Raw genomic sequence first — 14,537 nt, forward strand, 5'->3', positions numbered from 1 at the left:
AGAGCTCATGTTCTGCCAGTACCCTTAGCCCTGTCCTTGGCTCCTAGGTGTCCCTCACTCCAAATACTCAGTCAGGAATGAGATTTTGCCATTTCTACTTCCACAATGTCGCCCACATCCGACTTCTCTCTCCTCACACAGCCACCACCCAAATTCAGGCCCTCACCACCTCATCATGTATTGTTACAGCAGAACCTTAATTAGTCTCTCTGCCCCAAGCCTTTTCCTACTTCACTCTACCCTCTACAGAGCTTCCATAATGGTTTTTTTAAACATTGATTTGACCATACCATTCTCCTGTTCAATAAACCCAGTGACTCGTGTTTCCCCTAGAATAAAACAAATTCTCCATTTTGCTTTTAAAGTCCTTCACAATCTGCCCATTAGAATGTAATTTTCAAAATTTGAAATTAGAGATGGTTTCATTTATTTTATTTGCATACCCAGCATCCAATACAATGCCTAGAATCCACTATTCCCTTGATAAATGCTTTTTAATTGATTTTAATTATAGAAGACAACATATAGGAGTTTTCACTTATAGGGCTGATGAAAAGGCCCAATGGAGCTTACAATTTAGAAGCAAATGGCAAAGACCAGGGACCTTTGGATTGAAAGGACAAGTTGGATGGCAATGTTCAGAAGGAGCCCAGTTTTAGTGATGAGACTGATAGTAAAGTCCAGTAGACTTTAGGGAGCAATATTGAGCATGCTCAATGACTACCTTTTCCAGAGAGACTATTGATTCCTTGTCCCAGACCAATGACTGTTGGAAAGAGGAAAATGTTCTTGAGAATCAGAGTATAACAGAGCTCTCGATTACCTCAGATGGGGAGGGGTATAAAGAGGCTGGATAGAGTCATCATTGAGTTTGTGAGAACTGGGAAATGGGAAACAAGAGGGCAAGGGGTCCCTCATATCCTATTTCTTCTAGACCCTTAAGGATCACTGGCAGCTGCTGGGAGCAGGATGGAATGGGACTGGGGAGGATCCCCAGGGTATGCTTACAATTGGTACCTCCAGTCACCATTCAGAATATTTAAATCCAGAGATCACCAGATGCTATTTTCCCCTGTATTTACTATTTGGTATTTGCTTGTGAAGTCATATAGTCAATTATAGACAATATTAGACAAAAATTAAGAATACTCTTTATAAACCTAGAGATCCATGATTACACCTGTATGCTCATTGGTATGACAGTTCTAAACAACCTGGTACCAACCCTTCCATGCTTCAGTAAATGATTTTGTGACTTCTTCCAATAAAATGTAAGCTCCTTGAGAGCAGAGTTTATTTTATTTGAATGTCCTTGTCCCCAGCATCTAACATATAGCAAGTATTTCATAAGCACGTATTGATTGAAATGTCGTTGCCAAAAAAGACTTTCATGCCCTATGTTCTAACTCTCTGATAATGGGTCTCCCTGAGCTTAGCTACAATAAATAGTAAGCTCACATTTTTTTTTCTAAATTTCTTTGAAAGATTTTCAAAGCCTGATAGGACCCGATAGAATTTGTGCTCTGCACACATAGCTAGTTACTAATGACTATTTAATTTTTATTTGTTTTTTCTTTCATTTTTTAATATTCTTTTTTTTAAATGCTAAGTTCCACCTTCTCTGCCCCACTCTTCCCTTCCTCCCCCTTCCTGACACAGAAAGCTATTCAATATAGCTTATACATGTGCAATCACAGAAAATATTTTCAGGTTAACTGTGATGCAAAAGAAAACTCAGTCCAAACAAAATTAAAATAATAAAAGAAGTTAAAAAAATACTACAATCTGTATACAAATCATCAATTTTTTTTTTCTCAGAGCTGGATAGCATTTTTTATCAGGATGGTCTTAGATCATTGTATTGCTAAGAATGGCTATCATCAACTTTGTTAACATTGGCTATAATATTGTAATTACAGTAGTAGACTATTGCTCTTATTATGTAAAATATTTTCTTGGTTCTGCTCATTCACATTGCAATAGGTCATGTAAGTCTTCCCAGGATTTTCTGAAAGCATCCTGGTCATCATTTCTCATATCTCATATTCTCATATCATAGCTCAATAATATTTCATCACAATCATATCCAACAAATTATTTGACCATTCCCAATTGATAGGCATTTTCAATTTCCATTTTTTTGTCACCAAAAAAAGGAGCTGCTATAATATTTTTGTACAAATAGGTCTTTTTCCCTAAAAAAATCTCTTTGGGATACAGTCCCAATAGTGGTATTGATGGGTGAAAGAATACGCACAGTTTTATAGCTCTTTGGGCATAGTGACTAGTGACTAAAAAAAGGAGAGGAGGCCACAATAGGATGGAGGCAGAGGCAAAAATTAAGTACCAGAAACCTGCTTTTCCCTTTGGTTTTGCTTATACCAACTTTACTTTGATTACTGATTTTAACTCAGCTGATTTCACATCATGGGCAGCGCACTTTAGGAAGGACATTGAAAACTGAAGCATGTTCCAGAAAGGGCCAACAAGGTAGGGGAGTCACTTAGAAGAAATGGGAATATTTATCCCTGAGAGGAGCAGACTTGGGCTGGGAGGGGGTCATTTGGGCTGTCTCCAGATATCTGGAGTGCCATCCTGTGGGAGAAGACTTATTATTCCTTGCCTCAGAGACATGTTTGGAGCAATGAGGAAGAGATCCCAGAAGACAGGCTTCAGTTCAATAGAAGGAAGCACCTCCTAGCAATCGGATTTGTTCAGCCATGGAAGGGGCTGATTAGTAAGATGGCTCTAGTTCCAAGTCATTGGTGATGTCTAGGTGAAGTTAATTTGCAAGGATATTATAGAAGAAAATTCCAGCTCAGGTACAGGTTGAACTAACTGACTTTTGAGATGGAGAATCTTTAGTTCTAGGATCATTCCAAGTCAACAGGGCCTCATTGCTCTGCTTAAGGAAGGGAAAGAAGCAAATGTTTGTTAAGTACCTACTGTGCTGAATGCTTTGCAGATATTATCTCACTCGATTCTAACAACAGCCCTGGGAGGTGGGGGATGATAGAAGGGCATATTTGAACTCCATCTTCCTGACTTCAGATTTAGTACTCTATCCACTGCATCACCCAGCTGCCAAGCCTTATAAGAGCTCAAGACCTGACGTGCTTTGGCTCTGTGTTGTGTTTGAGTTTCATAACCGTATTCTCTTTCTAGAGTATTTTGAAACAATCCTTCCCCTTAAGCAAAAACTCCCTTTTGTAATTGCCTGAAGCAGACTTTCTTTCCAGAAAGAGCCTCTCCGATAGGATCCCCCCTCTTTCCTTACCTGCCCCATCTGTTGAGTTATAATGTAATTGTTTTTTCCAGTCTGTGGACCAGAGCCATCCCAATGAGCACTACAGTCTTCAACAGGATCCCCTTCGGAGGTCTGATCCTTTTAATATTGCTGCAACATTCCTCAACATTCTTCCGAGGAATGGTTTTCTGAGCCATTCTGACTCCTATTAGAGTCAGCCTATTCTAGCCATTCTAACTATTCTCATCTGTGGGAATGACTGATCTTCCAGGATGATTTTAAAAGCCAGCCAAAAATCATTTAGGGTTGAATCCTGATGGATAAAATATGGGTGGTGAAAATACTGAATTTCAGAGGAACTAGGTGTGAATCCTGCTATTTAGAATTTGTGTGATCCCTGACAAATCACCCCCTCAGTTTCCCCATCTGTAAAATAATGGGGTTGGATTGAGGTGATCACTAATGTCCCATCTACCACCAAATCCTATGCACCTAAGTCACTTGAATTCTCTAAATCTTAGTTTGCTCATCTGTAAAATGGGAGTGAAAATTCCTGTATTAGTTGCCTTGTAGGGTTGTTGTGAGGTAAACCTTACAGTGCATTAGAAATGGGGCTATATTGACCGAATAGGGTAGCCTTTTCTCCAGAGACAAAAACCACAAGTTTTTGCAGCAGCATTTTAACTATGTTTATTCCCAGGAGAGGTGAGAGGAAGCATTGAAGTGAAGAAGTTAAGGTATCTGGATTAAATAAGCAGTTTCTTCAGTCTAGTTATACTTTCTTTAGTGCATATGAAAATGTTTAACAAGATCCAAATAAAGAGATTTCTGCCCCCAAAGCAGATGAATATTGTTGATTGGAGCTTGTTGAATAGGGGTGGAGGTGGGGAGGAGGATATTAGGAATCTGAAAAGAAACCTCAGGGAGATTAGTGATGAGAGCTTTGGGGGGGCAGTGAGGGGCTCTTGAAAGATTGGAGAGGAAAATTCTCATGGTGGGTCAATGAAGAATCATAGGAGAGATCTTGAGAAGGTAGTGAGAAATCTGGGGGGGGGCAGGGGACAGATATTTCAGAGTCAATTAGAGGATCTTGAAGCATCTGTGAGAGTATCTCAGAGTATTCAGTGATTGGACAAGGAAGGGATTGCTGGAGTTTTTAAGTAAGGATGTGTGTGGGGGGTCCCTTTTTGAGTTCTCAGGACCTGGGATAGGGCCTCAGTAGGCAGTTTTGCTCTCAGACCCAGGCTTCCCCAGGTACACTCATGTGTGTGGGATACCCATTATTATTAAAAACAAGGGTGTGAGTATCTGAAGTAGTATGATAGAGGGGAAACAGCGAAGACCTCAAAGTCAGGAGACCAGAATTCCTCCAGCTCCATCATTACCCACTTGTAGGACCTTAGCCAAGTCACTTCCTCCTTGGGGCCTTCCTTCTCACCTGTCAAACAAGGAAATTAACCGGATGACCTTTTTGGGTCCCTTCCAGTGCTAATATTTTATGTTCTAAGGTCCTTCCAGCTCCAACATTCAAGGAATCCTTGAATGGAAGCTCCTTAACCAGCCAGCCTGGCCCTGTAGCCTGGAGCAGCAGGGGCTTGCACAAGCAGGGCTTACCCAAAGTCACCTGCAGACTAGCAAAGCGGAGGCCGAGGCTGGAAGTGTGGGCCCTATCCCTCCCAACTTGGGCTTGGAGCGGAGCCATGGAAAAGCTGTGTGGTACAGAGAAAATCCTGGGAGTCAGACCCCCGCTCCAACGTTTCCGAGCTTCTCCTTCCCCTGCAGAATGTGGGGTGGGGGAGGATCCAGCCCCACAGTCCCTAAGCCATCCCCCTGCCCTAACGGTCCCCGCTTTAAAGATGCTCTCACTGACTCTGTGGCAGGGCTCTGGCGGGGTCTCGGGGGTTAAATTGCCATCTCAGAGTGCCTGCGCACTTGGAAAGGTATTAAAGTGGAATTAGCCCCCTGCACAATCCGGCTCTTGTGTCCTCCGGGGCGGCGGTGAGTGGCCTTTCATTGTTTGCAGCAGCAGGGTTCTGAGTGAGTGAGACTCTATAGAGAGGAGGGCCGGAGCTCAGTCTGCAGCGAGCGTCCCAATAATCCGCCTTGTTTCTTGAAGGAGGATTTACTGGGGGCAGCTCCACTTGGGAGCGGCGTCCGGCTGGCCGGAGGAGATTGTGGGGCCACCCTGGGGAGGGCCCGTTGCTATAGCAGGGAGTCAGGCCTGCACATTCCCTCCCACCCCATGGAGAATAGGCCCCTTGGAAAGGAAAATCGGGGATTAATCCAGCCCACAAAGGGAGACAGGAAGATGCACCCAGGAACAAATAGGAGTTACAGTCTCCTAAATAATGCCCAGTGACCAAGGGAGGAAACAGAGAGAGAATGAGAAGGAGGGGCTCAAGAGATGGTTTATTTTCAATTAACAAAAGGCCATGAGGGGGTTGGGACGGAAGGCCAGAGTTTGGGAGGACAGCCTCGTCTTTGGGTGACTCCTTGCTCAATTTAATTCAACAAACATTGTCAAGTCAACAAGCATTTATTGAGTGACTCCTCCACAGATTTCTGATATGCAAAGTTTAGATTAGATAAGGCCCCTCCCCTCATAGGGTTTACAATCTAGAAGGGGGGAAAATAACCCCCACTTTTTTATCGGTTTAAAGTAAAGCTCTGAGGTAGGTAATACAAACGTGATTATCTCCTTTTGCAAAGGTGCATCTTGAGGTCCAGGGAGGGGAAGGTCATACAGATGTCGAGTACCAAAGCTAGGGTTCGGTCCAGGTCCTCGTTTCCACCTCCCAATTCTTCCCACCACACCGTGGTACCAGCAGACAAAAGGCAACCCCCTAACTTCAGACAATAGTTCATTGCCTTCCTCCGAGCTCCCCTTCCCAGAACCCTCCCCTACCCCCTGCTGTGTTATACATGGGAGATGCTCGGAGACCAAACCAATGACACATTTTGTTTATAAAGTCTCCCCATTTTGTTTTATTCCCCATGTTTTTGCAATATAGATAACAGATGACACCCCGAGTATCTGCCACTGTGCAGCAATAACCCAGCAGAGCCTTTCGAGAAGTATTAATAATAGATTGTGTTGATGAGTTTGGAGAAAGTAGCAATAGACCCCCCACTGCAAGGACATTAGCACCACACGCCTAACAGAGCTTCCTTTGCAAATCAGTTGTTAAATTGGCTGCACTGATGGGTTGGCCACAATTGTCTCAGCCCCCACCCCTGAACAGGCAAAGGCTGTATGTACAGGGCTTTATATCAGGCCTAAATAAGCCCCTCCCTCTTTCCTCCTCCCCCTTTCCCCCCAGCAAGATGGGCTTGGTGACCCAGGACAGATAGACCTAGCCAATGAACTCTTGCCCAAGGAGAATTAATTCAGCCTGAATCCAAGAGACATATAGCAATTACTGTAAGAACGCACTAGGATGGGGAGAAAGGGAGAAAAGTGCATACAGTCTGGACAGCAAGGGAGAATTTAATTTATTTTTTTCAACCTGAAAGCATGCAGGCAAAGAATGAAGTGCTTTTAAAATCTAGAGTGTTAAGGAAGGACTTTGGAATACAGAATTTTCACACAGAGAATATAGCAGATTAGATCTGGGAAATACCTAATAGTCATTCCAGCTCAGCCCTTTGCTTTTTACAGAAAAGGAAACTGAGCAAAGGGGTTATCACAGCATATTCTAGGCTCTCCCTGCCCTTAGATTCCAGGGGTTTCAAGACCCTTGATCATGGCAACAGAAGTTAGTTTGATTCCAAAGGAAATTGAGAAATACTGTATGTAACCCCGTGACTTTCTCTTGGACCTGAGCAGATTCTGGAAAGGGGACAAAGACAGGAAGAAAAGAAAAGTATCTAAAGTAGGGGGTTCAACCTTTTTTGTGTCTTTGGCATTTTGATGAAGCCTATTGACCCCTTCTCAGAATAACGTTTTTAAATAACTGAATAAAATGATGAATTTATGTGTGAAAATCGAGATATAATTTCCCCCCTAGCATCCATTTCAAGATGCCTTGAAATCTATCTTCTGGGAGTCCGGGAACCCTGATCTGAAGGGGTAGGAAGCAATAGGGAGAGGGAAAAATAAGGAGAGGAACAGATGCTGAGAGAAAGAAGTAGAAAGAGGCCTTCCTGGGGAGATTTGTGAATGATTCTGCAAGAGCAAAGGTAGATGAACTGACCCCCTAAGGAGGCTTTTCCCTTTCCACTCTATTTTCTGTAATAGAAAGAATCTTGGATTTGGAAATCAGAGACCTGTGTTCAAATCCCAGCTCTGCCATTTGCTAAGAAATTTCTTTTCTTTTTTTTTTTTTTTTTTTTCTGGTTTCAGTTTCCTTAGTTATAAAACGAAGGAATTAGATTAGATTAATCTCTAAAATCCCTATCAGCTCCCATCCTAGGATTTAGTCACTGAGAGCCCTTCCAAACTGTGTGCATCCAATGTCCACCATCTGTCTCCATGTCTTCCTTGACCTGTTCCTTGAGCCCCAGGCGATCGCTTCCCCATGTTTAGGAGACCCTCGTCCCCAGCTTTACCACCTCCCCAGTCAGACACATACACACATCCTTCCATCCCTCCCTACTCAGGGAGGGCGCCGGGTCCCAGGCTTGCAGGGCCTTACCCCCTGGCCCCATGACCGGCCTGGGCCCAGCCACGCGGCTGCGGCTCCAATTACGACCCTGCCATTATGAATGCCATTGGAGCACTTCTCTTTGATGACAGTTTCTGGGCTCCAGAACAGATTAGGGGAAAATTACAGCCGTAATCTGTGCCGCACAATTGCGGGGCCATAAAGAGGGATGGGAGCGGGGAGGGAAGAGCGATGGCGTTCCCAAAGGTGGCGCACCGCCGAGCAGTGCCAGGGACTTGGTAAATGAAAAATTGTTTTAATTCTCTCCTAGCAGCAATAATTTGATTCTTCATAAATTTTTCCATCAAAGTGTGGTGAGGAAGAGCGGCTGTAAAAACGCAGACGTGTGACAGTGATAAAAGATAGGGGAGCAGAGTGGTCAGCGGAAGGGGGGTCAGGAGAGGCGGGGAGGGGGCGGAGGGCTGGGGTCCCACAGCTTGGAGATGCCAGCGGCGGCCAGCCTTCCCTGGGTTACGGTGCATGAGACTTAGAGCCGGGAGGGAGCTTGGGAGGGATTGTTACCAGCGGGAGGAGACCTCCGGGTTCATCTGGTTCAGCCCCCCTCGCTTAACAGAAGAGGAAACAAACCCCAAGGAGAGAACTGCCTTTGCGGACCACATAGGTAGCAGCAGAACCAGGATTCATTCCAAGATCTCCCGTTCTTTCCATATTCCCAGGCCTTCATTCTTAGAAATGGGATTATCTCCAAGAACAGAGGTTTCAAGTTCAGGGCTAGCTTCTCACCTCCACTAGGCAAGGCCTGTGTCCAGCAGGGTCAGGACTGCCTCCCTGGTCCCTGGGCTTGCAGGGTGGGAGCCCACCTTCAGGCTAGATGCTCTGAACTCACATGCAGCCTCTTGCTAAGTCCTCACAGCAGCGGGGGATCCTCAAGTCAAGAAAGAACCCTGGATCTGCAACTGGGAGATCAGAGCACTAATCCCGACTCGGACACTTTTTAAAGCATACCCCTGGCCACAAGTCGTTCCACCTTTTCTGAGCCTTAGTTTCCTCATCTGTAAAATGTGGGAGATGGGCCAAATAATGTCCAAAGGCCCTTCCCTTATAAATTTTTCAATCCTTCTAAACTTAATTCAGCTCCATGTGCTGAGCTTTGGTCCTCTGAGTTTTATGAATGTTTCTCCCTTGATCTGGCCTTGAGATTAACAGATTCTCTCAGGGGGAGGTCTCTGAGGACCCTCAGAGGACAGGGTAGACACGACATATATAACTGAGTGGGCAGCTGGGCAGCTGGTGGGCAGGGGCTAGCTTTGCCAGCCTGGGGTGGGGGGCTTGGATCTGGAGGAAAGGGGCTTTCCCTCCCAAGTCCCAGGAAATAGGAGAGCCCCCTTTCCCTTCCAGCCTTGTCTCTGTGCACCTCCATCTGCTCCTTCTTCCCTCTGATAACCCCTGGAATAGAGGTGCTGATAACCCCGAGAAATAGTCCCACAGTAACTGGGGAACGGCCCCCCTGGAGAAGGGAGGCGGTCCCGGGGCTGACTGAGGACTGGCCGGACAGGTGAGAGCTGCAGAGCTCCCAGGGCCCGTTGGCAAACAGGCGGTCTCTGTCACCCGGCACGCTTTAAGCAGGGCACCCGGCCTCTCGCTGCCTGCCCCGAGACAAGCCTTGGGTAAACATCCCACCGGGACCGGCCGCTCTCCTCAGAGCTAGCCTGTTGAGCAAACCCCCTGAACCGAACTTAACTCAAACAGCAAACTTCTCAGAGGCGGGTTGGGCGCTTCCAGCTCGTAATAAATTAGTTGTAATAAAACAATTACAAACTGTTTGCCCACAAAGGGGCGGAAGTGGAGGGCCCTCTGGAAGCAGGAGGCTGGCGGGGTCAGAAGAAGCGGGGCTCCAAACAAACAGCCGTTTGGCCTGTCGCTGGGGCCCTCCCCAGGAGCTGGGCTGGGAGCTGTCCTGGGGCTGCAGCCTCAGAGTTAATGAGGGGGTCGCCTCTGGGGCAGGCTGGCAGCCCCTGCAGGGGCATTTTCTAGGAGTCACCCACTGGCTTCTCTCCTGAATGCCCAACTCCCTGTCGCTCTCTCCATGCCCCCTCTGCTCATTTGTTGCAGCAGGAAAATGAGAATACTTTTCGCTCCCCTTCCTACAGCCATCACTAGCCCTTCTCCCTTTGACCTGGTGGTATTCCTATCTACCACTCACTCAAAAGCTTAGTGGCCTCCAGGTCACTCCCTTCCTATCTCAACAAGCCCACACGTGGCTCAGTTTTTCTGTCTCCATCCTCGAGGACTTCAGCCTACTCACTGGTGACTCTCCCTCAGAGACCGTCACTCTCCGTTCCCCAGCTTATTCCCCACCTCAGCCCCACAGAAAGATGGTCCGGCCCCGGCCCTGCCATCACCCACAAGTGCACCTCCTCCACCTTCGAGGGGCCTGGAATTCCCCATTCCCCCATAACCTTCTGGTTTTCCACGGCTCCCTCTGCCTTCCTTCCTCAAACTCTGATCTTTGTCTCCTCTTCTATCTCTTGATAGTCCTCTCCCAGGCCATGTTTTCTTGCCACTTTTCCGTTTTTTGACCCTTTGGTAAACCAGTTCATCTCCACACTGCCTTCCTTTCTTGAGTTCTTGGCCCCCCTTCTCATACTAGTGATTACACCCGTCAAGCTTCAGCCTTGAAAAATCTGATTTTAAATCCTGTACCGTCTGTATTCCCAGGCCTTCCTTCTCAGAAACGGAATTGTTTCCAAGAACAGAGAGGGGGATTTCAAGTGCAGGGCTAATTTTTCACCTCCACTGGTCAAGGCCAATGTCCAGCAGAGTTCAGGATCTGCCTCCCTGGTCCTTGGGCTTCAGGACCCTTCAGGATGGGGGCCCACCTCTATGCTGGATGCTCTGAATTCTCATTCAGCCCTTGCTAAATCTGCACCGCAGAACAGGCCAAGGAGGACCCTGGATGTGCAATTCGGAGAACTAGGAGATCAGGGTGCTAATCCTGACACTATAGTAGTACAACCGTGGGCACAAATTATTCCACCTTCTCTGGACCGGTTTCTTTATCTGCAAAATGAAGGAGTAGGATCAGATAATTTCCAAGACCCCTTTTACTCTTCTTTTTTCCCCCCACTGAGGCAATGGGGGTTAAGTGACTTGCCCAGGATCACACAGCCAGGAAATGTTAAGTGTCTGAGGTCAGATTTGAACCAGGGCTGGTCCTCTAAGCAGTGTACCACCAAGCTGCCCCAGTCCCTTTTTTTCTTAAATTGTTTTTAATCCTTCCCAACCTCTGAATTTAATTCAATTCAGCTGGTTCAATTCAATTCAAGCTGACCTGAGCTTCCTGCAGCATTGGCCCTTTTTTGAGTTTTATGAATGCCTACCTACTCACCAGCTGCCTTTGTTCACACGCGCACACACACACACACACACACACACACACACACACGCTGCTGAATGAAGATGGAGAAAATCCCCCAACTATTCTGGCTGAGCCCACTACAATTTTGTGCCACCCAACTTGGCCTGGGTCCTCAGCACTGCATTTACATCACATTTATCAATTCACTTTCATCCCTTCTCAAAATTCCCACAACTCCCCCTCCTATTTTCTCAGCAGAGAAACTCGTCTCATATTTTTCAGAAAAAAATGAGACCATTCGTCATGAGCTCGCTCTGCTCCCCTCTTTCTCCTCTCATCGCTCAAATCTCTCTTTTTTATCTTTCTTTTTTCACCCCTTTCTCCCATGATGAAGTGACCTTACTCCTTACAAGACTAAATACCTCTACCTGCATAAGCGATCCCGTTCTTTTGCTCCCTCCATCATCCTCACCCTATCACTTATCTCCCAATCTACCCGCTCCTTCCCGACTTCCTACAAACACGTCCATGTGACCCCCATCACAAAAAAAATCCTCATTCACCCCTTCCACCCCTTATATCTCTTCTGCCATTTGTGGCAGAAAAGGCCACATCTCCAACAGGGGCCTCCACTTTGCTCACACTCATTTCTTAACCCCTTATGATCTGGCTTCTGACCTCATTCTGCTGAAATTACTCTTTCCAAAGTCACCAATTATCTCTTAATTGACAAATCTAATGGCCTTTTTGCAATCTTCTTTCTTCTTGACCTCTCTGCAACCTTTGACACTATTGATCCCTCTCTTCTTCTTGATAACCTTTTTTTCTCTAGGTTTTCAGCCTGACACTCTCCCCTGGTTCTCTGCTTACCTATTTCAGTACCACCTGGGTCGACTTTGATAAATCCTCTTACAGATCAAGCCCCCAAACTGTAGTGTTCCAGAGGATTCTTTTTTAGATAGACCACTTCTCTCTCTCTCTTTCTCTTTCTCTCTCTTTCTCTCTCTCTCTCTCTCCCTCTCTCTCTCTCTCTCTCTCTCTCTCTCTCTCTCTCTCTCTCTCTCTCTCTCTCCTTGACCTGTCCCCACTTTGGTGGGTGCTATTCACCTCATGTCTGGATCATTACCACAGCTTATTAGTGGGTCTACTAGCCTTAGTTTCTCTCCACTCCAACCCATGCTTCATTCAGTCACTGAAGTGATTTTCCTAAAACACACGATCATGTCATACCCCTTTCCTCCATACTGGATAAACCTCAGTGGTTCCCTATCACCTCCGGGAAGAAATACAGAGTGCTGTGTTTGGCATTTCCTAGCCCTCTCCTATCTTTCCAGTCTTCTTACACTTTCCTCCCCAACATGCACGCTTCCATGCAGCTTCCTGGCTGTTCCACAAACAAGACACTCCATCTGTCAGCTCCCGGCGTTTTCTCTGGCTGTCCTCCATGTCTGGAACTCTCTCCATTCTCCACTCAGACTACCGAACTCCTTGAATTCCTCTAAGTCTAACTAAAAGCCCGCTTTCTCCAGGAAGCCTTCCCTAACCCCTCTTAATTCCAATGCTTTCCCTCTTTTTATTACTATTTACCCTGATAGAGCTTGTTTTGAATGGATTTGTGCACATTGTCTCCCCTATTAGCTAGTGAGCTTCTTTAGAGGAAGGACTGCCTTTTTATATCCCCATCACTTAGCAGAGTATTTGGCGTACAGGAAATATTTAATAAATGTTTACTGGCTGCCAATAGTTCCTACTATGTGCCAGGCGCTGTGCTAAATGCTTTTTACAAATATTATCATAACCTTCACCACGATCCTGGGAGGTAGGTGCTGTTATCACCCCCTGCTTTGCAGTTGAAGTAGCTCAGGCAGAGGTTAAATGGCTTGCCCAGGGCCAGACATTGTAAATGTGTGAGATTAGATTTGAACTCAGTGTCCCTAACTCCAGGCTCAGTGCTCCATCGTATGTGTGGATAGGGTATTGGGACTGGGGGGAGATTTTTCCAGGCCCTGGGTTAAGAGGCCCCCCTGGCCTTGGGCCAGGTCCATGCCTGTCCCAAATGTAATGAAATAGTCCCAAATGAGCTTGAAATCACAGAAAACTTTAAAAATAACCTTTGTTAATTCATGCCTTTTGTGTTTCATATTACACTCGTTTCCAGAAATCTTTGCTCTCTCTTGTTCTCAAAATTTGACCACTGTCTTCCCCTTGTAACAAAGACAAACCCTCCCACAATAACTTCACTCTACGCCCCATTCTGCCTCAGCAGTCTCTTTTCTAGGAAGGGGGAAGCAGAAATAACTTCTCCCTGGGCCACGAGCATCCTTGTTGTTTCCTTGGTCCTTCCATCGGCCCTCCTAGCTCCCTCATGATGCTAGGGCAGGGGAGTTTGCCCACTCCTGATGCCTCAGAGGTTTCGGGGCAGGAAAGCCTTCTCACTTGATCTCTCAGTTCAGGATGGCCCCGAGGCAAATGGGCCCCACATCTAGTGAACAGAACCATAGAAGGAGAGCCAGCGTTCTGGCTGAATCCTGCTTCCTAGGCGGGTAACCATTGCCATTCTTGGGTCTAGTTTCCTTACCTGTTAATGAGAGGTTTGGAGCCGATGATCTCTAAGGTTCCTTCCAGCTCTGATATTAGGGGAGGAGGCCATAGTTCAGGGAACAAAGACCCTCCTACTTTGGATCAGGTAGGATCAGGAGGCCCATGGAGCAGACTTTTCCTATCCCCAATACAAATATGTACTTTATGTATGTGTATCTAGGTCCCTTTCTTCAGAGAGGCAAGGGGAAGGGAATGAACATTTAGTATGCACCTACTGTGTGCCAGGCACTTGGTAAGGACTTTACAGATATTATCTCATTTGAGCGGACAGGGCTCCAGGGCTCCGGATGGAGGGGTAGCCTCGGTAGGGCAGGGTTTGGGGGGCCAAACCTTCCCCAAGCACTGCAGCCAAGGGCTCTGTCCCACTTAACAGGGTGGAGAGATCCACCCTGTATCTGAAGTCTCCCTGTTCCCCCTCCCTCCCCCACAGACTGTTTGCGGCCAAGTGCAGCGGCTGCATGGAGAAGATCGCGCCCACGGAGTTTGTGATGCGGGCCCTCGAGTGCGTCTACCACCTCAGCTGCTTCTGCTGCTGCGTGTGCGAGAGGCAGCTCCGGAAGGGTGATGAGTTCGTGCTCAAGGAGGGCCAGCTGCTCTGCAAGAGCGACTACGAGAAGGAGAAGGACCTGCTCAGTTCTGTGAGCCCTGACGAGTCCGATTCTGGTGAGTCCCCGTTCTACCAATGGGAGGAGCTGAGGGCTGCGCGGGTGGGGAGGAGCAGGGGCAG

The 14,537-nt window shown here is 46.8% G+C and overlaps 1 protein-coding gene across 3 annotated transcripts in view; it reads left to right on the top strand.

Annotated features, from left to right (window-relative positions):
• LMX1B (LIM homeobox transcription factor 1 beta) overlaps positions 1–14,537 on the top strand; it is a 172,960-nt gene that overhangs the window by 144,143 nt on the left and 14,280 nt on the right. For all 3 annotated transcript variants that reach the window (XM_051979660.1, XM_051979661.1, XM_051979662.1), the window contains exon 3: positions 14,241–14,473. In XM_051979660.1, the coding sequence (XP_051835620.1) occupies positions 14,241–14,473 (233 nt within the window). The remainder of the gene's footprint in view (positions 1–14,240; positions 14,474–14,537) is intronic.

The sequence above is a fragment of the Antechinus flavipes genome, chromosome 2 (genome assembly GCF_016432865.1).
Source record: "Antechinus flavipes isolate AdamAnt ecotype Samford, QLD, Australia chromosome 2, AdamAnt_v2, whole genome shotgun sequence".
Classification (NCBI taxonomy): domain Eukaryota; kingdom Metazoa; phylum Chordata; class Mammalia; order Dasyuromorphia; family Dasyuridae; genus Antechinus; species Antechinus flavipes.